Source organism: Pogoniulus pusillus, chromosome 10 (genome assembly GCF_015220805.1).
Source record: "Pogoniulus pusillus isolate bPogPus1 chromosome 10, bPogPus1.pri, whole genome shotgun sequence".
NCBI lineage: Eukaryota > Metazoa > Chordata > Aves > Piciformes > Lybiidae > Pogoniulus > Pogoniulus pusillus.
Window position 1 is genome coordinate 27,269,732 of NC_087273.1, and position 25,821 is coordinate 27,295,552.

Here is a 25,821-nt window from a genome sequence, read left to right on the forward strand (position 1 = left end):
GCTTCAAGCTAAGATAGAATTTTTCAAGTGAATGATCATAAAAAATGTGCAATGAAAATGGGGTAGCAGTTGCTTGTTTCCATTAACAGTGAAAGAATCAAGTGTAATGCTGAATTTTGACTTTTGGATGGGGTAATCTGTTTGAGGTGATTCTGCTCCTGTTCAGCTGGCTACCTACTGAAATTCTAGGTCATAAAGTCTCTAACAACTTTACTAGTTTCACTGTTAACCACTGAATTGAAGGACACTCCATAACTCTGTGATATACTTCCTTGGCACATCTCAGAAGTAAGCATTAGCCTGTTAGGCAGTATTTATTAGAACATGCAATGGATGCCATTACTTGAACTTGGATTTGATCTGTAACTTTATTCTGCTCTAAATACTAATAACTATTCTATGTTCTGTTCACCTGAAAAGTTACTCTAGGGGTTCCTTTATTTTTTTTCTAACAAGTACTTCAGTGTAGGCTCTGGCTCGTGTAAAAAGCTGAGTAGAAGTTTAATCTTTCAGCTCAAGAGGTAGGTGAAGCAGTAATGTTAATGTCTAGGTAATTTTCTCTCTTTCTTCCCCACCCCCCCCCCCCCCAAGCAAATCTGCTACAGTTTTCAGCTAATGTTTATCCTCTCGGTTACTTAAGAGGAAAAAAAATCCTCAGCTGAGTATCAATTAAATTACTACTCTTCAACATAATCCACAAACTTTGTGGCTTCATGAGAGCTGAAAGTTTTAGCAAAAGAAGACCAAACTTTACCTCCTCCTTCTTGCACAAGGACATCTGCAGTTCCTGCTGAGTAATGTGGGGCATAGGTCAGGCTACCTAAGTGCGAGACAAACAGGACTGAAGACTCCTTTCCCTATAGACACACATCTTCCAGATGAAGTACTTCTTACATGGGTTTATCTACACCACTTTCTAGCCTCAAAAATATTGATTATTTCAGTATCCAGAATTACTTCCTGAAATTTCTCCAGAGCAGCATGCAGCTGAATATCAGTCTTACTGTGACTGCATTAATTCACTGGAATGCCGTCATCATGGAGGCAAATGCCATCCAACCTTGAGAACAGCTGGATGTGCTTTTTTTGGAAACTCCCAGGTGCCAAAAGGCAGTCAGTGGAAGCAATTTCAGACACAGAATTAATGAAGACAATGGCAGATGATATTGGGCAGGAGTACTTGGCCAAACATCTAATTTTTAAAGGAAGTGTAGTTCTAATTGGATGGGTAATGTGTTATGGGTGATAGAAGGGATGTTCATCCATGAGAACCATTCTTGTCCAGTGTGTTTAATACAGTGTGTATTTTTATGTTCCTGTTTGGATGAGGCATCCTGCCCATGTACCAGCTAGTGAGCCATCATTGAATTACTCCCAGACTTTTATTTTCTTATTGCAACTGTCATACTGAAAGCCCATGCAGAATTAACAGAACATCCTTTTAATGATTGTTAGTTTTATTCATTATAGTACTGAAATTTGTCTAATCCCATAAAATCTTCTGAATGCAAGTATAATGCAGCCTCCAAAGCTTTCATTCAAGTAAATATTTAATAATATTTATGACAGGTAATGTAGCTGATTTACCACTTCTGGAAAAGTATAATTTCTTGTTAATATTTTCTTCTTTAGTCTCTTTCTTTTATTCTTTCAACTTACATTGATGTGTCAGCTATGCTATTTGGAAATCAGGATTAGAGTACAGATAGTAGGGAAGATTGACACATTTATTCCTAGGTTTGGTTTAGCACCAGCTCCTTTATTGTCTCTATATAGACATTCATCACTAGCAGCTGTGCAGGTAAATTGTTAGGAAACATTGTCTTTGTTTCTTGATCCTTATTACTGTGTAATGCTTTCACCTCCTTTGAACATCTATGCAATGCCTCCATCAGTGAAATTGTTTCATTTAGCTTCTTATGTTGAAATACTTTCCAAATATATAGGTGTTTGTAACCATCTTTGTGATGCTGTTTCCATATAACTTTTCTCTAAACCTTCCATCAAAGTTGGTTAGATATACGTTGTGTGCATTGTGGTAGGAAGGAGCAGTCAAATATCACCTACTTTTTTTACTTTTTTTTTTGTTTTGTTTTGTTTATACATTGCATGGTATGAGGGACCAGGACAGGCTGGATGGGTGGGCAGAAGCCAATGGGATGAGATTTAACAAGGCCAAGTACAGGGTTTTGCACTTTGGCCACAACAACCCCAAGCAGCACTACAGGCTGGGGACAGAGTGGCTGGAAAGCAGCCAGGCAGAAAGAGACCTGGGGGTACTGAACATGTAGCTGACCATGAGGCAGCAGTGTGCCCAGGTGGCCAGGAGAGCCAGTGGCATCCTGGCCTGCATCAGGAACAGTGTGGCCAGTAGGACAAGGGAGATTTTTCTTCCCCTGTACTCAGCACTGGTCAGGCCACACCTTGCGTACTGTGTCCAGTTCTGGGCTCCGCTATTCAAGAGAGATGTTGAGGTGCTGGAACATGTCCAGAGAAGGGCAACAAAGCTGGTGAGGGGCCTGGAGCACAGCCCTGTGAGGAGAGGCTGAGGGAGCTGGGGTTGTTTAGCCTGGAGAGGACGAGGCTCAGGGGTGACCTCATTGCTGTCTACGACTACCTGAAGGGAGGCTGTAACCAGGTGGGGATTGGTCTCTTTTGACGGGCAACCAGCAACAGAATGAGGGGACACAGTCTCAAGTTCTGCTGAAGGAGATATAGGCTGGATGTTAGGAGAAAGTTCTTGGCAGAGAGAGTGATTGGCGTTGGAATAGGCTGCCCAGGGAGGTGGTAGAGTTGCCATCCCTGGAGGTGTTCAAGAAAAGCCTGGATGCCTCTTAGTGCCATGGTCTAGTTGATTGGACAGGGCTGGGTGCTCGCTTGCACTGGATGATCTTGGAGGTCTCTTCCAACCTGACTGATTGTATGGTTTCTTAAGGTTCTCTGTAGTATTCTTCTTGATGATATAACAGCTATTTTCTTATTCCAAGTGTGTTGTTATATTAAAATATATTCATAGCTCAAATAGTGGCAAGATCAAGTTCAGTGTTAGATTGACAGAACATATCTGGGCAAGCTGGTTTGCATAGTGAGGTTACTATTAGTTTTTAAATAGTGAATTAACATTTAATCTAAATCTTCACATTTTGTGTCTTTTAATATTTATTACAAAACATCAGCTATTCAATTAAAAATGCAGTTTAATCATTACACTTCAATTTATTCTTTGTCTCTGGGTTAAAAGTATATTGCTTCACTTGTTATGTGACATCATCTAATTCTGTCTCACTAGTTGCAGCAGGCAAATCTGTTAACTCTTCATTATTCATTAGTTTCCATTCTGGTCTTTCTAGCTCCCGGGACCATCAAGTCATCACATGCCCATGCTCTTGTATTATTATTGTTGGCACAGGGCTTTCAAAGTGTTACAGCTCCTGACAAGGCACACAGAGGAATGGTGTGTGGTGTCATGAGTAGACACTGCTGCAAATTGTCATCTTCTCGAGTTTCATCCTTGTTGTTTTCCTATGACTATTTTCTGTATATGCAGATTTGTACCATTGTAAGAATATTTTCTGTGGAGCTTTCTGACATTCTGCCTTTCTGGAAACTCCTTGCATTTTCCATAGAAAATATTGCATCCTATCTAAGTGTACACGACATGCAATCTTTAGTTATGGTGATAAATTAGATCACCAATCAATTGAATCAGCAGTTTGTGTCTGTCGCGGAGGGGTATTCTGCCGCCTACGCCGATTTTGGTGGAGGGGAGAAATTAATTGGTGCAAGATAATGTAATATAAAAATATATATTTGTTGAACTCAATATTCTGGACTCTCGCCACCCCCAACCACTGTATATTAATACTAATATGGATTCTTACACGGTTATGAAAACATTCTAGGATAAAGTATCTACAGTAACTTGTTAATAACTAGCAAACATTCAAACTATAAACAGAGAGAGGATTTTTCCTCATGGCAAATACCATTTGGGGTCTATACACTATTCGTCCAGCAGAGTGGGCTGGAAATGGATCCTGCTCTATGGCAGGGGCAACAGATATTTACAGAGGTATTAAAGCTTTTACTCACAACTCTTATTAATCAATAATCACCTTCTGGGGCTACATCACAGCCTATGCCTAGTGTCCAAACTTCAGGGGAGCTTTGCCCCATGGACTTGGAGGCTGGAATCCTCCTGGCTTGAGGGGAAAGGATGAATCTTCCCAGTTTCTGGGGAAAGACAGTCTCTGACCTGGTTCTCCTAGCGAAGGGTGCAATCTCTGCCTTTGTGTTGCTGGCTTCTTCTGGATGCTCTGTCCAGGGATTCTTAGCAGGCAGGATCTCAGGTGCAGGAGGAGAATATCGTGCAGTCTCAGCACAATTCTCATGCACCTAGCAGGCCGATCGTGTGTGCAGACAATTAAGAGTCTGCTTCCTGGTAACTCAGCAACCGTGGCGCTTACCAGGCAATGATAGGCAGCGGGCATGCAAAGTGTGCATAGCTGCTCAGGAGTTCTGAGCTCCGTAGGTAAAGGCAGGCAATGCAGGATCTAGTCCTGATAACACAGTGGTATACAGATGTGCACAGCTGGCTCCACATATACATATATGTATATAGGCAGGATTAAGTGAGCGCTGCAACTAAGGTACACAGGCAGGTGAGTCCAAGCTGCAAGTGGGTCAGAGCGTGAGCGTCTGAGCATGGGGGTCTGAGCACATTGTTTGCCTGTGTACCCCTATTTATTGAATGTGGGCCGAGATTAATGATCCCTTGGCCACTAGAATGACCAAACAGGTTGGCAGTCAGCCAAACCTTACCATAATAGGCAAATGCCGCAGTGCCTGGACTTCCCAAATATGGAGATCACATGGGCTTACACCAGGGAAGCACGAGCTGGATGTGTGGGGGCTTACACAACCTGTTGACAACCAGGGGTCCTGGCAGACCAGACTTTATGGCATCAAGTCTGTTGTGCCTCCCTTTTGTCCATTTAATGTGTTTACCTCTGGTTTAGGCAGAAAAACATGTCCAGGCAGGGCAAGGTATAAACAAGCCTAATTTCGGGCCTACATGCCCTCCACAACAGTGTCCTGTTTAGCAATGTTGATTTATCAGCATAGTTTAGCTTTCTATAAAAGATACAGGAAATAGAATCATAGAATGCCTTGGGTTGGAAGGGACTTTCAAATGTCATCCAGTCCAATCTCCCTGTAGTGAGCAGGGACATCTTTAACTAAGTCATATCCCTGTCCAACCTGACTTGTTCAGATGATTCACCACTGTAAAAAATTCTTTCCTTATATCTAGTCTAAGTCATCTTTATTTATGATATGGATGAGGGGATTGAGTCCAGCATCAATAAGTTTGCAGATGACACCAAGCTAGGAGCAGGTGTTGATCTGTTGGAAGGTAGGAGAGCCCTGCAGAGGGACCTGGACAGGCTGGATGGGTGGGCAGAGGCCAATGGGATGAGATTTAACAAGGCCAAGTACAGAGTTTTGCACTTTGGCCACAACAACCCCAAGAAGCGCTACAGGCTGGGGACAGAGTGTCTGGAAAGCAGCCAGGAGGAAAGAGACCTGGGGCTACTGGTAGATAGTAGGCTGAAGATGAGGCAGCAGTGTGCCCAGGTGGCCAAGAGAGCCAATGGCATCCTGGCCTATTTTCAGGAACAGTGTGGCCAGTAGGACAAGGGAGGTTATTCTTCCCCTGTACTCAGCACTGGTCAGGCCACACCTTGAGTATTGTGTCCAGTTCTGGGCTCCTCAATTCAAGAGAGATGTTGAGGTGCTGGAGCATGTCCAGAGAAGGACAACAAAGCTGGTGAGAGGCCTGGAACACAAACCCTATGAGGAGAGGCTGAGGGAGCTGGGGTTGTTTAGCCTGGAGAACAGGAGGCTCAGGGGTGACCTCATTGCTGTCTACAACTACCTGAAGGGACATTAGCCAGGTGGGGGTTGGTCTCTTCTCCCAGGCAACCAGCAATAGAACAAGGGGACACAGTCTCAAGTTGTGCCGGGGAAAGTATAGGCTGGATGTTAGGAGGAAGTTCTTCACAGAGGGAGTGATTGGCATTGGAATGAGCTGCCCAGGGAGGTGGTGGAGGCACCATCCCTGGAGGTGTTCAAGAAGAGACTGGATGAGGCACTTGGTGCCATGGTCTAGTTGACTGGCTAGGGCTGGGTGCTAGGTTGTACTGGATGATCTTGGAGATCTCTTCCAACCTGGTTGATTCTATGATTCTACTTCAGGTGATATACTTGAAAGTCCTTTTGCACTGATTCTTTTCATACTGACTTAACATTCTTGTTTTTCTTTAACCTGTATAAACAGTGTTCTGATGAAACTCTGCTAACTATAATCCGTGCATTTAGTCACTACACAAGCAGCAGGAATAACTGGCAAAGTCAGAAGCTTCATTTTAGCTGTTAAATATAGTCTTTCATTTTAGAATTTGATCAGACTTAATTATGATATTAAGACAGCAGGACTTTCACTAAGTTATGGCATTGATGAAGAAATTATCATTAATTTTTCAATACCTTGGTGTATTTGGTCCTCATTTTGTACTACAGTACAAAAAAGGAATCAGATCTTTATAGTTTTCAATTCTGTAGAATGAAGAAATGTTGGGAAGTTTGCCTTTCAGAGAATCACAGAATAGCTTTGGTTGGAAGAGACCTTCAAGATTGCCTACTCCAACCTTAAACACAGCACTGCAAGGTCAACACTAAGCCATATCCCTAAGCACCAGGTCCACACACCAATTAAATGCCTCTGGAGATGGTGACTCCACCACTACCCTGGGCAGACTATTCCAGTGTTTAATAACCCTGTCAGTGAAGAAGTATTTTCTAACATCCAACCTAAATCTCCCCTGGTGCAGCTTGTAACCATCTCCTCTAGTCCTGTTGCTTGTCATCAAGGAGCAGAGGCTGGCACCCTGCTTGCTCTAAACTCGTTCAGGTAGTTGCAGAGAGCAATAAAGGTCTCCCCTCAGTCTCCTCCAGACTGAACAACTCCTGTTCCCTCAGACAGTCCTTGTAGACCATGTGCTCCAGGCCCCTCATAAGCCATGTCACCTTTCCTTGGACAGGGTCATGCTCCAGCACTTCTCTGTCCTTAGAGAGAGGGGCCCAGAACTGAACACAGTATTTGAGGTGTGACCACATCATTGCTGAGCACAGAGGGATGATCACCTTCCTATTCCTGCTGGCCACAGTTGGCCACCTGGGCACACTGCTGACTCATATTTTGTCAGCTATCACCCAGTACTCCCAGGTCTCTTTCCAAGTTGCAGCTTTCCAACCACACATCCTCAAGTCTGTATTTTACCATGGGGTTATTGTGACCCAAGTCAGGATGTGGTACTTGGCCTTGTTGAACCTCCTACAATTAACCTTAGCTCATTGGTCTAACCTGTCCAGATCCTGCTGTGAAGCTTCCCTACACTCTAGCAGATAAACACAGCCACCCAGCTTGGTGTCATCTGCACTCAATCCTCTCATCCAGATCATTAAGAAAGATATTAAAGAGAACAGGCCCCAGTACTGAACCCTGGGGGACACCACTAGTAACTGGGTGTCAGCCACTGATCATTTCCTCCCAGATTATGGAGGCTGCTTTCTGAAGGAGGCTACAGCCTCCCTTCAGGTAGTCGTAGACAGCAATGAGGTCTCCCCTGAGCCGCCTCTTCTCCAGGCTAAACAACCTCAGCTCCTTCAGCCTCTCCTCACAGGGCTGTGCTCCAGGTCCTTCACCAGCTTCGTTGCCCTTCTCTTGACACATTCCAGTATCTCAACATCTCTCTTGAATTGAGGAGCCCAGAACTGGACACAGTACTCAAGGTGTGGCCTGACCAGTGCTGAGTACAGAGGAAGAATAACCTCCCTTGTCCTGTTGGCCACACTGTTCCTGATACAGGCCAGGATGCCATCAGCTCTCCTGTCTTCCAGTTCTGGGAGCTGAACCTCCAGGGAGTAACTTGTATTGCTGACAAAGACTGAGGGAAAGTAGTCATTCAGCAGCTCAGCCTTTTCCTTGTCATTGGTCACCAGATTCCTTCCTGCTTCCAGTAGAGTGTGGAGATTTTTTGCCCCTTCTTTTACTGTTAACATATTTACAGAAATATTTTTTATTATCTTTAGTGACTCTGGCTAGATTAAATTCTAGCTGAGCTTTAGCCTTTCTAACCTTCTCCCTACATACCCTTGCAACAACCTTGTACCCTGCGCCTTCTTCCATAGCCAGTAGACTTCCCTTCTTTTCCTGAGTCCTACCCAAAGCTCTCTACTTAGCCAGGTCTTCTGCTCTGCTGGTTCATTTTACAGTGCATGGGGACAGTTAGTTCCTATGCTAGAAGATTTCCCTCTTGAGGAACATTCAGTGTTTCTGGACTCTTTTGTGCCTCAGGAGTATCTTCCAGGGGAGGTCACCAACCAATTTCCCAAACATGTCTAAGTCTGCCTTCCAGAAGTCTGAGGATGTAATTCTATTGACCCTGCTCTGAACTTTGTTAAGAATTGAAATCTCTACCATCTCGTGGTAAAGCAACCAGCCTTTACATCTCCCACTAGTCCTTCTGTGTTTACTAACAGCAGGTTTAGTAGAAGGCTACCAGATTTGTCAGGCAGGATTTGCCCTTGGTCAAGCCATGCTGACTGTACCAAATCACCTCTTCACTATTCTCCTGTCTCAGTAGTGCCTCCAGGAGGATCTGCTCCATGATCTTACTGGGCACAGAGGTGAGACTCACTGGCCTGTAGTTCCCCAGCTGCTCCTTCCTACCCTTTTTGAAAATGAGAGTTATGTTTCCCCATTTCCAGTCAGTGGGGACATCACCAGACTGCCATGACTTTTGGAATAGAATAGAGAGCAGTTTAGCAACCTCATCTGCCAGTTCCCTCAGCACCCATGGATGTATCTCATCAGGTCCCGTGGACTTGAACACTTTCAGGTTCTTCAGGTGATCATGAACCTGATTTTCACTTAGGATGGGCAGCTCTTCCTTCCAGTCCCTGCCACTGTCTTCCATGACTCCAGGACTGTGGCTGGAGGCCTTTACAGTGAAGACTGATTTAAAGAAGTTGTTGATAACCTCAGTCTTTTCCATGTCAGGTATCCATTAAATTGAAGTCTCCCACAAGAACATGAGCTAGTGATTTCTGAGGCCTTACTCAGCCACTTATAAAACACTTTGTCAACCTCTTCATCCTGGTTGAGTGCTCTATAACAGACCCCTGCCATGACATCTGCCTTGTTGGCCTTCACCCTGATTCTTAGCCATAAACATTGAACCTTATCATCGCCATCATCATCATGCCCGAGACAGCTGAGATCTTCCTTAATACACAGGGCCACCACCTCTCCTTCTCAGCCTGTCCATTCTGAAGAGCCTGTAGCCATCCAGTGCAGCATTCCAGTTCTGGATTCACCCCACCATGTTTCCATGAGGGCAATTGTATCATAGTTTTCCTGCTGAATGACAGCTTTAAAGTCCTTCTCCTTATTGGCCATGCTACATGAATTGGCATGTATGAACTTCAGTTGATGTGCCTTTTTCTAGGGTGTAGGGGTCTAATCCCTGCCTGATTGTTCACAGGCATCACCATGAGGAGTCCTAGCTTGTCAATAGCCCTTGCATCTCCCCTGTCACATGGCCCACTGTCCTCTGCCTTCCCTGAGGTAGCTGTCATTCCATCCCATAGATGTTCCAGGCTTGTCTCCAGTGAGCCTGCTTTTCCCCCTTTCCCACTTTGAATCTAGTTTAAAGCTCTGTCAATGAGCCCGGCCAACTCCTGTAATAAAATTCTTCTCTCCCCTTGAGAGAGGTGTACCCAGCAGGCCTGCCATCATGTAAACTGATCTATAATCAAAAACCCCAAAGTCCTGCTGGTGGCACCAGTCCTGAAGCCAAGAATTGATATGTTGGGTCTTCCTTAATCTTTCTGGATTGGTTCCTGCAACTGGAAGGACAGAGGAGAACACTACCTGTGCTCCCACTCCCTTGAGCAGTTGACCCAAGGCACTGAAGTCTCTCTTGGCAGCCCTCAGTTTTCTTTTTTTCTAGTTTGTCATTGCTCATGTGGAAAGTCAGTAATGCCTCTGTGGGCCATACCAGGGAAGAGAGATTTCTTGCTGCAGCCTTAACTTGAGCCCCAGGGAGGCAGCACACTTCTGTTAGAAGTGGATCAGATCTACATGTTGAGACTTCCATTCCCTTCAGAAGGGAGTCATCTATAATGATGACTCTTCTGAGCCATTATGATGCTATGCTTGGGCTTCCTTAATCTTAGAAATACTTCTAAGCCAACCGATTCGCCTTCCTTATTGACTGGCTGCACTTGCAGAGCTTCATATCTGTTTTGCAAGGGCAGTTGGGGGCTGGGGGAGTAACTGGGGTAACTTGACTGATGCACTGGGCAAGAATTTATTGCCATTGTGCCCTATCAAGGGGGGGGGGTGTGTAAGATGGATGAGGAAAGAGTTTGCCTGCTGCTTTGACCATGAACTTGCCTCCACTCACTCTTTTACTTTAGGCTTCTGCTTTCAGCCTGATGGGGGCAGGACACAGGTGCCACCTGATCTGGGGTGCTCTCTAATGGGTGTTCCCATTTCTGAGGGCAGAACCTGACTCCACCAGTCCACAGTAACTTTTTCAATAGATTCAAGTTTCAAAGCAGCTACGAATACACAACTGTAGCCCTAAAATATGGAGGATTTATGTTTGGTTACCAAAGGCTGTACCATATGTGAATGGACTCACATAGAGTCCATTGTTTGATCACCTAGATTAATGTTTTTGTAATGCATATTTCACTGATATTTCTGTGTAGATGTGCTGTGTCACACACTTTTCTAACAAGCTTGCATTGTGCCAATTCATTTATTAACATGATCTTTTCATTACTACTTTTTATCTTTTCACTCTTTGTCCATTTGAAAGCAGAATATTGAGTGCTGGTGATTGTTGGGTTAAGTTCATTGCATGTCCCTAAACTCTCATAGGGAGAATTTAGTGAAAATGTAATTCAACTTCTGTAAGAAGAAAAAAAATAATTGAAATGAGTCAACAAATAAATCGTTAATTAAATATTAATTGATCTCTCATGAGTTTCTTACTAAAATGGGGAAGCAATGCAGATTAAGGCCACCCATGGTCTGTGTGACTCTTGAAAGAAAGGCATCTCATGTCTTAGACAGATTCACTCTGAAATGGGTAAAGAACTGGTTGGACGGCTGAGCCCAGAGAGTTGTGGTGAATGGTGCCACATCCAGTTGGCAGCTGTCACTAGTGGTGTCCCTCAGGGATCAATGCTGGGCCCAGTCCTCTTCAATATCTTTACTGATGATCTGGATGAGGGGATTGAGTGCAGCATCAGTAAGTTTGCAGATGACACCAAGCTAGGAGCAGGTATTGATCTGTTGGAAGGTAGGAGAGCCCTGCAGAGGGACCTGGACAGGCTGGATGGGTGGGCAGAGGCCAATGGGATGAGATTTAACAAGGCCAAGTACAGGGTTTTGCACTTTGGCCACAACAACCCCAAGAAGCGCTACAGGCTGGGGACAGAGAGGCTGGAGAGCAGCCAGGAGGAAAGGGACCCGGGGCTACTGGTGGATAGTAAGCTGAAGATGAGCCAGCAGTGTGCCCAGGTGGCCAGGAGAGCCAATGAAATCCTGGCCTATTTTCAGGAACAGTATGGCCAGTAGGACAAGGGAGGTTATTCTTCCCCTGTACTCAGCACTGGTCAGGCCACACCTTGAGTCCTGTGTTCAGTTCTGGGGTTGTTTAGCCTAGAGAAGAGGAGGCTCAGGGGTGACCTCATTGCTGTCTACAACTACCTGAAGGGAGGCTATAGCCAGGTGGGGTCGGTCTCTTCTCCCAGCAACTAAAACAAGGGGACACAGTCTTACATTCTGCTGAGGGAGGTATTGGCTGGATGTTAGGAGGAGGTTCTTGACAGAGAGAGTGATTTGCTATTGGAAAGGGCTGCCCAGTTAGGTGGTGCAAGGTGTTCAAGAAAAGACTGAATTAGGCACTTAGTGCCATGGTCTAGTTGACTGGATAGGGCTGGATTGGATGATCCTGGAGGTCTCTTCCAACCTGGTTGATTCTATGATTCTGTGACTCTGAACATATTTTACATTCTAATAATTGCTTATAAAATCTTCCCATTTTGTATTTAAAAAACCGATTTCTTTAAAAAGAAGATGAAGGAGAATGTTCTTTTGTAATTCAGATGTCAGTGGTATTACTCATAAATTTGGATACATCTCTTCTCATTTTACAAGGGTGAGAAATCTAAATTATGAGATTTCCTTATCTTTCTTGAATCAATGAGGAGAGGTAAGGTTTTGCTTCCATGTTTCCCAAGGAAATTTGGGCAAATAGTATACTAATATAGGCACGTGAACGTCAAAGGATGGATCTGAATTGTTCTACTTGTAGCATAGATCTTTGTCCTAAAGCCCCTTTACAGCTGCAGAGATGCTCCTCATGCTATGGCCATTTACTCTTCTGATCCAAAAATCCTACCTTTCAGTCTTTGAACCTGAGCTAAATGAAACTTGCTGATGCTATTTGTCACTACTGTCACTTCAGCATTGCTCTTTACTTCTTTTTCTTAAGGGTCAATCAAATTATGTTCGATCCAAAGCCATAATAACTTGAAAAGCAAGTCCTTTGCAGTTGCCAGGCTGCAAGGAGCCAGGATGCTGGAAGGCATTCCTCTTCATGCTGGATTTAAAATTGCTTCTCTAGGTCCTTGTTTCCACTTTCGTTGTGCTGTGGATGCACAATGTTCGGCATTACAAGACTAGACAGAAAAGCTGGATAGGTCTGCCTGGCAAATCTTCATTCTTTTTCCCTTGAAATCAGCTCTTCGAAAACTCATTGTTAACTATGTATGTTAAAAGCATTCATGCTCAATGTTACAAAGTTCTAGGTGACCCAACCAATATGGTTTTGAAAATTGGGATGACAATCTCATAGTGCCTCATAGTGTACATTTTACATAAAATCCAATAGAAGAGCAGTTGCTACATTAAAATGTTTTGCCTTAGAATTGCAAGGCAGAAGAAGGTCTCCAAAATATTCTTCAGCTTTTGACTAGTGAAGAGAAAGCATCTTGCCTTTTCAAATGGTATAATGTGAACTGTCCAGTTATGCACTTCCAGTTGTTTGGATTTCCAGGCTTTTAGTCAGGAAAGCAAGCTGTATTCAGCTGGTTATAACAATACAATGTGTTCTTTGTGAGTCTAAAATCAGAGAGAGAACCAGCCTTTGCGGCCCTGGGAAGACAGCGGAGGCAGGATTGGGGTAGTCAAGAGACAACTCAGTCTGAGTTAGCTGCAAGTAGTACACTTCATTGAGGCAATACAGCAGATTATATGCTACTTGGAAGAGGCATGCATAACTAAGATTGAGATTGGTACATGTGGGAAGTACAGATTGGCTCAAGGTTATGTGTGTGGTACAGACAGGTTAACTTTACAATAACAACCTGTAGACTCAGCCCCCTGTGGCTGGCTGACTCTGCCCACATGCAGCTGCATGTGGGGGGTGCCACCCACCACCTGGTTTCCTGCCTCCGAGATGGATTCAAGAACACTCTGCAGCACGGGGTTGCTCATTGCTTATTAGCTCATGGCAATCCCTCCACAAATCTTGTCTCCACCAGGCTAAATCTAGATTTTATAAACCTGAAGAGAAGGTCAGAACTGTTGTTTCAGATTGAAACTGCCTATTCTGAATTTCAAAAAAAAAAAGGATATTTAGCCCTAGTTTACTGAATGCTTGATTGAAGAAAGTATAAACTTAATGCTATGGTTTGATGTGCTTATATAGGCTTGAATTCACCCATGTTTTCTGACTATTTAAAGAATTTGAAAGACTTAATGTAACAACTGTATTAGGGAAGATACTTTATGGCAGTCAAGCCAATTTACATTAAATCAGTACTTTTAAAAATCCCTCAACTACTATGTATGGCTGGAAGAAAAGCATCTGAGAAACAGATTCCTATCAACCTAAAGAATACTGAATGCCCAGGAGTACCTTTGGAACAGGAACATTTGCAAAAAGTAGCTATGTGGACATTCCCATCGTAACACTGCATGAAGATCATTCACAAAAATATTCTGTCTTTAACTTGGGCAGAAGAATTCAGGGAAATTTTCTGAGTGTTTTGTGTGTGTGCATCTTAAAAAGTTTCTTTTCTTGCTCATTATGAGCATTCTCAAACCATGTACAAATTGTGATGTTGTCAGACACTTGGAATTAGCCAACGACTCCTCCTTGACATCATGGATCATAGGGGGCTGCTTCAGTGCAGGAAACTGGGAGCCAGTTAAAATTTTGAGCTGCTGCTTTGGATGTGTATAGGGTTAACACTCCAGGGGGAGTAACCCTGAACCTGACCCTAGATGGTCTTGACCACTCCCCAGGGGTAGGGCTGAACACCACCAAGTGATGGTTAGCCCACTCCCCCTTCCTGTCCCATAAAAGCAGGGGGACTTCCTATTCCTCTCTCTCTGTGCACTCCCTGCCTTGGTTATACCACTATTACCATCTGTTCCTGGTTTCTCTTTGTTTCACCACATGGCCATCACCCACAAGGCAGAACAAGCCATCACAATCAGGTTGTATTTATGCATTTTGTATTTGCTGTTTTCCCTTCCCTAACCTTTTGTAACTTCCCTACCTCAGATACCTTTTTAAGTTATTCCAAATGGAGTGAGATTTATTTATTTGAGAGTGTTTGCCTTCCTCTCTCTCTCTCTCTCTCTCTCTCCTTCTAATCCTTTCCTTTTGGGAAAAGAGGGGAAAGAGGGAAGGGCACTCTACAAATTGTTATTGGTTCTATCAAATTTATCTGAGTCTCTGGAAATTTAAATTAGAACCTAGACAGGATGCCATAATTATTCTATCTCTTTCTGCTACCTAGAGCTGTTTTATTACCTGAAGAGAGGAAGAAGTGATATTAGAGGTTCACCCTCCAGTTTAGGTATATATAAGAGTTTGAGAATATCCAGTTTGAGCTATTCACAATTTTTATGAGGAGAACACAGAGGGATGGTTATAGGGAATTCATCACAGATTTACTCCCTTAGAGCTTCTGCACAAGGGCTAAGTAAGATACATCATCTCAAACAGAATTTTGTGCCAGTGATTGAAGATTTCCCAGTTTAATTTTGTTGCAGGTGGTTTATAGAGCTAAGGTAGTTAAAAATTCTCTTTGAAAGTCCAAACTGTACGAGAATGAAAGTTGCCTCAATGTGTGAATTATGCCTTGTTACATTCTTTGGCTCCTAGATGACTCATGGTGACTTTTTTTCTCTCTTTTTTTTTGTCTTGTTTTTTATTTTCAGCTTTCATTTGCAGCAACAACCCCAGAATTGGCTGATAAGAAAAAATACCCTTATTTCTTCCGGACAGTGCCATCTGATAATGCAGTAAATCCAGCAATTTTGAAGTTGCTCAAACATTACAAGTGGAAGAGAGTAGGAACTTTAACCCAGGATGTACAAAGGTTCTCTGAGGTAAGATTTGCTTACTTTATAGTGCACAAAGAGACCTACTAATATCAGACCTTCAAGTAGCTAGTTCCTGCATTAATAACATTAATAGCAATTAAGTAACAAGAAACAGATCCAGTGTTTCAGTATTGTTTGGGTTTGTTGAACTAGGTCACTGAATAAACTTAATTCCTTTGTGGCATTTATTTGACTGTCTATAGTAAATACTCCCTATGGGATCTCCTGTTTTTTTTTTTTCACACCCAAGATTGTTTCTGTAGCAAAAGTTCCTTTCTGATCTTTGACTTGCCAAGGAATATGATTTTGAAGGAAGCTTGTATCCTGACATTGATTCACTTAAAAGAGACTGAATCTAACTTCATCATGTTCTATTTGTGCTCTGATTTATTATAACATCAATCTGAACAGAGAGGAACAAAATCTGATAAGCTTGTAGCTGAAAATACTGGAATAACTTACTGAGACAGGAATGGCTGAAACCCCCACAATAGATAAGATTCATACTTTGCACCCTCTAAATCTTCTGAATTTCAAATTTGGGTCACAGAAATTGCAATAAAGTATGGGCCAAGCACCCTAAACATTGTTTTAACAATGGAGTAGGTAAAAGAAAATGTCTTACTTCTTAAGTAATTAATCAGAGCAAGACAAGGGAAAGAGGTGTCCCAATAATTGACAGAGTGGCAAAATTAATAAGAGGCATGACAGGTTCTTGGTTGTAGTTTTTTTTATCTGGTTTGTTTTTCTTTCTGTTTGGTTTTTTTTTTCCCTCAGCATTCATTAAAAAAAGAGGCCATTTTCTGAAGACTAGCATAATTAAAACTTGTGAAGAGGGATAAGAACAGGTTAGAGTCTGCTTATCTGAGTCAGATATTTTCAAATTGTCTGGCACAATTAATTCACCATGCAGTACTTAAGAAATCTAGAGGCTTCTCTTATGAGCTTGGAGAATTAAAGGGTAAAAAGTAGAGGGGAGGGAAGAAATGCTTGTATCTCTCTTACCAAAAAACACATAAAGACCCAGGGAATTACAGACCAGTGAAGCTAAATTTAATTCCTGGAAAGACTCAGGCAGATAATCTGTTGAAATCACATAAAAAAAAACCCAAAATGATGCTAAACAATGGCCAAACTGGACTTGTCAAGAATAAATCATGTAAAGCAGTCTAATTTCCCTCTATGTCAAGAAAAAAAAAAATCTTGAGGAGATGGAGTAGGTGATAAGTATGATGTTTTATGACTTGAAAAATGTTGAAGGTGTTTGTAAAGAAATCTAAGGAAACTTGATCTTGAGGAAGATTCTGTAAGAGCAATCTCTAACCAATATTCCTGCCACCGAGGTTAATTGACATCAGGTCAGGTGAATGTAAAATAAATAGTGAAGCAAAAAGATCATCAAAAAGTATGTTATTCTTTGTCCTTCTCTGGCTTGGAATTAGAATTTCAAAGTGCTTATCTCTATTTCACTGTCAAACAAGAAGAATGAGATTCTGTCAAGTGTTTTTTTCTCTAGGAACAGATAAGGTTTTCTGTAGATAGTGGAGTAGAGAAAATGTTTATTAAATCTGCGGTTGATGCTTACTTGGGAAAGGCTGCAAGCAAGAGGACAGGATTACCCTTCAGAATGATCTTGGCAAGTAAAGAAAGGTTTTAATCTAAATAATGTGTAAGTGAAAAAAGTTAAAATTGCCGTCTAGGCAGCAGATCTCCACAAAAAGTTCACAGTATCACAGTGTCAGGGGCTGGAAAGGACCTCAAAAGCTCATCCAGTCCAACCCCCTGCCAGAGCAGGATCACCTATACCAGAGCACACAGGAATGTGTCCAGGCAAGCTTTGAATATCTCCAGAGAGGGAGACTCCACAACTCCCCATGGCAGCCTGTTCCAGGGTTCTGTCACCCTCATAGGGAAAAAATTCCTCCTCATGTTTACATTAAACTTCCTATGCTGCAAATGCCACCCCTTGCCCCTTAGGCATCACTGAGCAGAGCCTGGCTTCATCCTCCTGGCACTCACCCTTCACATATTTATAAACATTGACGAGGTCACCTCTCAGTCTTCTCCAAGCAGCACAGCCCCAGCTCCCTCAGGCTCTCCTTGTAAGAGATGTTCCATTTCCTTCAGCATCACTGACTCTGCACTGGGCTCTCTCAAGCAGTTCTATGTCCCTCTTGAACTGTCGGGCCCAGAGCTGGGCACAGTACTCCAGATGTGACCTCACCAGGGCAGAGTAGAGCGGCAGGAGAACCTCTTGACCTACTAACCACAGCCCTTCTAATACACCCCAGAATGGCATTGTCCCTCCTGGCCACAAGAGCACATTGCTGGCTCGTAGTCAACCTCCCATCAATTAGGATTCCCAAATCCCCTTCCCCATTGCTGCCTTCCAGCAGGTGAGTCCCCAACCTATACTGATCCCTGGGGTTCTTCTTTCCCAGGTGCCAGACTCTACACTTGCCCTTGTTCAATTTCATTCAATTTCTCCCTCTCTAACCCTCCAGCCTGTTCAAGTCTGGCTGAATGGCAGCACAGCCTTCTGGTGTGGCAGCCACTCCACCCAGTTTGGTATCATCAACAAACTTGCTGACAGTGCACCCAGGTCATTGATGAATATATTGAACAGAACTGGTCCCAGTACTGGCTCCTGTGGAACCCTACTAGTTACAGGCCTCCAACTAGATCCCACCTCATTGATCACAACTCTCTGACTTCTTTCCTTCAACCAGTTATAGGAAACACTACAATGAGCCACAACCTGGGTAAGGACCAAGAAGGTCAAACTGCTTGACCTGCTGTAAAAGAAGGAAGAAAACAAACAGATCTCATTTTTTTCCACTCCATTTGTATCATAATATTTACAATACACACAGAGTGAATTTCAAGTCTGCTTAGTGCTCATTAGATGTCAGTTGGAACACCACATCTAATATTGTCTTCAAGAAGAAACTAGACCAGGCACATGTGGTCATCTGGTATAGGTGATCCTGCTCTGGCAGAGGTTGGACTAGATGATCTTTCAAGGTCTGTTCCAGCCTCTAACATTCTGTGATTCTATGGCCTATAAAACGTAATAGTAATGTAAAAATGTTTTTTATGGGAAATATTTAAAGTGCAAAACAGCAGAATAGATTGGCTAGGTTGTGGAATTTTCATTGTGTAGATGACTAAACAAATCACAGAATCAACCAGGTTGGAAGAGACCTCCAAGATCATCCAGTCCAACCTAGCACCCAGCCCCATCCAGTCAACTAGACCATGGCACTAAGTGCCTCATCCAGTCTTTTCTTGAACACCTCCAGAGCTGGTAACTCCACCACCTCTCTGGGCAGCCCATTCCAATGGCAAATCACTCTCTCTGTCAAGAACTTCCTCCTAACATCCAACCTGTACCTCGCTCAGCACAACTTGAGACTGTGTTCCCTTGTTCTGTTGCTGGTTGCCTGGGAGAAGAGACCAACCCCCACCTGGATACATCATGAGGATTTTTGATCTTCCTTGGAAACAGGAAGGTGGACTTCACATCTGTCAGGGTTGCTTTAGCAAACCCCCAAAAGCTGCAGTTTTAATATTTCTAGAGTGCTGCACTTGAATTCAAAGTCTTTCCACTCCTCTTGAGAAGAAAGCAACAACCTTCTGTACTAGACTGCAAACTGATTTTAGTGTGATTCATTAAAGCCTTCAGGTAATGCAAGATCCAGTTAAAACTTCCATGAATTCAGGTGATTGTTACAGAACACATTGAGTCCTGTGTCTTGGAAATTACTTGAGCTCCATCCTTCATTTTTCACCTCTCTGCAGTTTCTTCCTTCCCTTTGCAGACACATTCTCTCTTCCTCTCAGGAATAACTGGAAGAGATAATTAATTGGGTGTCTCAAGCAGTGCAGGATGTGAGCCACTGGCAACAGAGAGAGAATATGTGATTACTTAGCCCCACTGCAAGGAAGGAGGGCAGGCCTGGACATTGAGGCTATACTCAGCCGAGGCTGCAGACCAGGACAGGGAATCAGTCTGTAGGTCAGCATCAGGTCTAGTGACTGCTGGGCAGGCCCATGCCAGAGACTGAAGACACAGTTCTAAAATTCTGGGTGGAAGTCTCAGAGGAGGGAATATTAAGGAAAAATTAGTGATTGGCTATTGGAATGGGCTGCCCTGGGAGGTAGTGGAGTCTCTGTCCCTGGAAGTGTTTTAAAAAAGACTTTGTGCCATGGTTTAGTTGATCAGATAGTCTTGGGTAAAAGATTGGACTTGATGATCTTGAAGGTCTTTTCCAATCTGGTTAATTCTGTGATACTGTTAGTGACCCTCAGGTGCTAGTGTAACTTTATCTATTGAAACCTTAATTCTGCCTCTAAAGTAACATCAGGAAAAACTACCCCTCTGCCAGTTTTGGAATGTGACAGAGTTGTTGAATACCATCTGAAACTTATCTCCTTGCTGTAAAATGCTGATGAATTTATGACGTGGTTCCTCTTTTCTGTGTTTAAAATGTGTTACAAGCCACTAGACCATAAGTAACTGGATTTCATCTGTTTACTCTCATATAAAATAAAACAAGCAGAAGTAAATTAATGGGGTCTTCAGAGAAGCCTGTGTAGCAACTGAGGTAGTTTTGCTCTTAGCAATTCTCCCTCTTTTTTTTTTCCCATCTCCCAAAAAGACTATCAGTTTTTAAGTCTAGAAGGCTTAAGTTCCTCCAGTTGCACTTCCACCTAACCCCATGTAGGGATAGGTACTGCCTCCTTATTCATATTGTACAGAGAAGACTTTATACCTGTATGGTTTAGTCAATGGGAACTCTAATTGCATCCCTTCAGCTGCAATTTAACTTCTGAGTTTTTTCTGTTTCCTGTCTCTGCAATTTGTGCTGTGATCTTATGTCTTAGTAATCAAAGTTTACCCAGCTTGTCCAGAAGCTACCTGCCCCTGAAAGTCATAAAGCTGAGATAGGTTTATTTACCTTGCAGTGTCTAGATTATCAGTCTTAGTCCATTTTACCTCTGGAGGCCAAAACCACAGAGGATGTCTTGCTCCTATTCCAGCCATTTCCCTTGAGAACTCCTCCTGGAGAGATTTTGCATTATCACCCATCTCCTGTTACCTGGGGGAAATAACTTCACTTTCTTATTAAAAAATATTATGTTTTCCTTGTTCTCCAGGTCACACAGAGAGGCAAAAGACAGGTAGAAAGACTAGAGAAGTTTACACCAGCATGCTTTCAGTTCTTAAAGCATATGGACAATATCTGTGTATCTGGTACTGCTAGCGTGGCTTGAGGCTCTCTTTCTTAGCATTGCTTGGATCCCAAGGGTTATGACATTTCCAGTGACCTGAATCCTGTGGTTGCCAATAGGATAGCTCACACTTAACATCCTTTATGAGTTATTCAGCTTTCTTTGTACAATTTGAAATGTCTCTTTGATTGGATTAATATTTAAATTGTATAAGTTGTCTTGTGTGCTGGTTTGAGGCTAACTGGAATATTTTAATGAGAGAAATTAGATCATTGGCCATGAAAAGAGAAATAAATAGTAGTGATGCATATATCACTCATTCATTCTGCTGAGAGACATAAGTAGTCAGAATATAAGATAAGGCATTCACTTCTCACTTCTTTTCTGTCAGTCTGTGTGCCTGGTTGCATCTTACCTTAACTCCTTTGCATGAAACCTCTGTAACCTGGTCTGACCATTTCCTCTAACCTCCTTGTTGGCTCCTTTGACATCTCACCTCAGGTCTCTGCAGATTTATCACAGGAGCTATGCAGAGATTTATCTGGTTATTTCTGAGCTTGGCAGTGGAGGGGAGGAAAGGAGGGGAGTTGGTCGGGAGCCCTCTTGGGCAGTCTGGCTGTTTGGGAAGGATTTTGAATTTCTGTATTACTTTTAACTTGTCTATAATTGTGAATATTTGTATATGTAATATATATATGCTTGTATATTTTTGTACACTATAAATATAGCTTCATTCCTTAACTTCCATCCTGCTGAGTTAGTCTGATACTCCCAAACCACAACATCTTGATACAAAGATAATGTACAAACTTCATTTGTTAACTAGGGCAATTTCATATTGATTAAGCTTCTGTGTCCTAGATTCTGGGAACTGCTACCCTGTTCTCATCCCTGGGAGAAGAATCTCCTGCAAAAGTTAATAGTTCTGTGGCAAAGATTTATAAATTAAGTTACAGAATTTCCAGTTTTAAGTGTTTGCTGTGGTATGTAATCATAGGATAAACGTAAGTTTAAGGGACCTCAAGAGGTTGTCTGGTGCAGCATAGTGCTTAAAGCAAGGCTAGGTTTAATGTTTATCATCCCTGAAGAACTTTAATGTTGCACACAGAGTTCTTGAAAAAGTCCTGACTACATCCTGCTTCCAGTTACCAGGTGAACTTTCAAGTGACTGGAGATTATGCAGCAGTTGGAGCTTCCAATTTTGCTGCTGTCTAGCACTACTTGTTCTTCAGTAATGTATTTTGAATTAGGCAAACTAAATAATATTCCTGTGGTTCGTGTTTGGTGCATTTCATGTTTGGGTGGGAAGAGTAATAAGAATGAAGTCATGCTTAACTGTCAGTAACTGAGAACTGTTGAGAGCCACCAGTTCTGTAGAAAGTGCAAAAGCTTCAGAATATGACTGTGTGTTGCAGAGGGGGATTCTCAGTGCCTACACATTTTTGGCAGAGGGGAGAAATTAATTGGGGCAAGATAATTTTATATAAAAATATAGATTTATTAATCTCAATATTCTGAATTCTCACCACCCCCAACCGCTGTATATTAATATTTGGTACACAGTTATGAAAACAATCTAGGATAAAATATGTACAGAGACTTTGTTAATTAACTAGCAAACATTCAAACTATAAACAGAGAGAGGAGTTTTCCCCATAGCTTAATGCCGCTTGGGGTCATAAGCTGTTTGCCCAGCAGAGCAGGCTGAAACTGATTCTGCTCTATGGCAGAGGCAACTTTTATTACAGAGGTATTAAACCTTTTACTCTCAACTCTTATTAATTATTAATCACCCTCCGGGGCTGCGTCACAGCCTATGTCTAGTGTCCAGACTTTAGGGTCTCTGCCAGTGGACTCTGAGGCTGGAATCCTCCTGGCTTGAGGGGAAAGGATGAATCTTGCCAGCTTCTGGGGAAATAGGTTTCTGACCTTTTCTCCTGGCGAAGAGGAGATCTCTGCCTTTGGTGCTGCTGGCTTCTTCTGGATGCTTCTGTCCAGGAATTCTCAGCTGGCAGGATCTGGGGTATAGTAGGAGGAGAATATCATGCTGTCTCTGGCACAGTTCTTCACAGCTTCAGACCATGTGTGCAGACGATTCAAAGCCTGCTTCCTGGTTATCTCGGCGGCAACGGCACTTACCAGGCCATGATAGGCAGCAGGCATGCCAAGTGTGCGCGGCTGCTGGGAGTCTGAGCTCTGTAGGTAAAGGCAATGCAGGATCTGGTCCTGATAACACAACGGTGTGCAGATGTGCACAGCTGGCTGGAGACTATGGGCTCCTCGTATATATATATATGTGCAGGCTTAAATGAGCTCTGCAGGAAAGGTACTCAGACAGGTGAGCTGCGAGTGAGTTAAAGCATGAGGTCTGGGCCTCTGAGTGGCTGAGCTATGCAGGGTCTGTGCCTGAGGGTCTGAGCTGAGCAGGTGAGTCAGAACTGAGCACTTTGTCTACCTGTGCACCCCTATTTATTGAATTTGGGCCAAGATTAATGGTCCCTTTGGCCACTAGACTGACCAATCAGGTTGGCAGTCAGCCAAACCTTACCATAATAGGCAGAAGGTTCTTGCCTGGATTTTCCCAAATATGGGGATCACATGGATTTACCCCAGGGAGACAGGAGCTGGGTGTGTGTGGGCTTACACAAGCTGTTTACAACCAGGGGTCCTGGCAGAAAAACATGTCCAGGCAAGTCAAGGCATAAATAAGCCTCTTTTTGGGCCTACAGGCCCTCCACGACACTGGGGAACAGAAAAATGTGTGATCAAGTACTGGGTTTCAGATAATGCTGTGTTTACTGATCAGTCTTCAGTCTTTTATTGCCTCTCCTGCATGTTGCTCATTTTATGAACATTTTTTAGTTCATAGTACATTTAAAGCTGGAAGTTGGCATTGGGACACCAAGAGGGATTCTTGCTTCCCTGTTTTGTGATAGGACCCTTCCTTTAGACTGGCTTTAGTTGTTTCTTACTGTTCCTGTCATGTTAAAATTCAGTGAAACTGCATCTTAACTTCACATTCGGAGGCATGTTCACGACAGATTTTAACAATGCACCTTTCCTTTCCACTGACTAGACAGTCTGGGATTGTTTTTAAAACATGTTAAATTCTGTTCCTCTCAAGTGACTCTTTGTTGTTCTCTACTTTTTTAATAGTTACCTCTTTATGTGATTCCTCTGCTTCTTCCTGGAAATATTGAGAACTCCTAAAGTAATGTTATCAGTGTAGGTGGCATTTCAAAAAGACAGAAGAAAGGAGAAGTGCACAGTAAGCTAATGGAATAGATTAACAATATGAAAAATAAAAGATGAAATAATCTCTCTCATGATGCTGACACAAACTTTATTGATTTTGATAACCTAGAAATGCCTTGGTGACAAGGCATTCAATAGCTTGGTGACAATGGCGTTCAACAGCTCCAAGTGCTGGGTGCTGCACTTTGGCCACAACAACCCCATGCAGAGATACAGGCTGGGGTCGGAGTGGCTGGAGAGCAGCCAGACAGAGAGGGATCTGGGGGTGCTGATTGATACCCACCTGAACATGAGCCAGCAGTGTGCCCAGGTGGCCAAGAGAGCCAGTGGCATCCTGGCCTGCATCAGGAATGGTGTGGTCAGCAGGAGCAGGGAGGTCATTCTGCCCCTGTACTCTGCACTGGTTAGACCACACCTTGAGTACTGTGCCCAGTTCTGGGCCCCCCAGTTTAGGAGGGACATTGAGATGCTTGAGTGTGACCAGAGAAGGGCGATGAGGCTGGTGAGGGGCCTTGAGCACAGCCCTATGAGGAGAGGCTGAGGGAGCTGGGATTGTTTAGTCTGGAGAAGAGGAGGCTCAGGGGTGACCTTATTGCTGTCTACAACTACCTGAGGGGAGGTTGTGGCCAGGAGGAGGTTGCTCTCTTCTCTCAGGTGGCCAGCACCAGAACAAGAGGACACAGCCTCAAGCTACGCTGGGGGAAATTTAGGCTGGAGGTGAGGAGAAAGTTCTTTACTGAGAGAGTCATTGGACACTGGAATGGGCTGCCTGGGGAGGTGGTGGAGTCGCCGTCCCTGGAGCTGTTCAAGGCAAGGTTGGACGTGGCACTTGGTGCCATGGTCTAGCCTTGAGCTCTGTGGTAAAGGGTTGGACTTGATGATCTATGAGGTCTCTTCCAACCTTTGTGATACTGTGATACAAAAACTAAAGATAAATAACCCTTGCAAGTGGACAAAATAGAACTTTTTCTGTCTGACACGATTAACACATAACATTTCTTAACATTGTGTTGCATTTTGCACACTGACATCATCTCATCTACTCAGTAGGTTGCCAGGGCCTATTTTGCCTAATTTGAGAATATTTAGCATCTAGAAATTCAGATTCTCATCTCAGGGATGAGAATATAATAATGAGGAAAAAAATGTTCCGAAGAAAAGCAGTCATTAAACAAGCCTACTCAACATAGTGTATCCCTGCAAGGTAGAAATCTTATTAATCTAGAAGTTTTCTTATTGCAGCCTTACTCTCTAACTTTGGAGTGTGCAAACTAGCATCTAACTTTGGAGTGTGCAAACTAGGATCTGAGTTAGTGGTCAATTCTGTTAAGAGTTTGTTGCATAAGGAGATTCGGTGAGAGAGTTACTGAGGGGCTGAGAGGGATTAGGCAGAGAAAAGGAATTAAAAATCTGGTAGCTTTTCAAATTGCAGATGGAGACCAAGCTCTTGGCACCAGGTTTTGATGGCTGTAGGTATACATTATTCACACTTCAGGTTGTGATTACACTCTGACTTATTAGGGTTGGCTTCTGAGGAAAAACAAGAGTAGAGATTTCCACTCTCCATCACAGCTGCTGAGAGGGTTTTGGGCAGAAAGAAAAGTTCTACTTTTTCTCTGTGAAAGAGCTTGGAAGCATGAGATTTACCAAGTAACAGCAATGTTTAAGGTGGAAACTCTGAACAGTATCCATTGATCTCATCCTAGAAGGAGGCCTGTACCTTGAACTTTAAGAGCAGAAGAGTAGAGAAGGGAGTCAGAAGGTTAGAGAAAGTGGAAGTAAATAAAAAATAT

The 25,821-nt window shown here is 43.1% G+C and overlaps 1 protein-coding gene across 1 annotated transcript in view; it reads left to right on the forward strand.

The window, feature by feature from the left end:
- Positions 1 to 25,821, forward strand: part of GABBR2 (gamma-aminobutyric acid type B receptor subunit 2) — a 662,133-nt gene that overhangs the window by 234,683 nt on the left and 401,629 nt on the right. Inside the window, exon 3 of the mRNA XM_064150058.1 lies at positions 15,374 to 15,544. Coding sequence (XP_064006128.1) covers positions 15,374 to 15,544 — 171 coding nt within the window. The remainder of the gene's footprint in view (positions 1 to 15,373; positions 15,545 to 25,821) is intronic.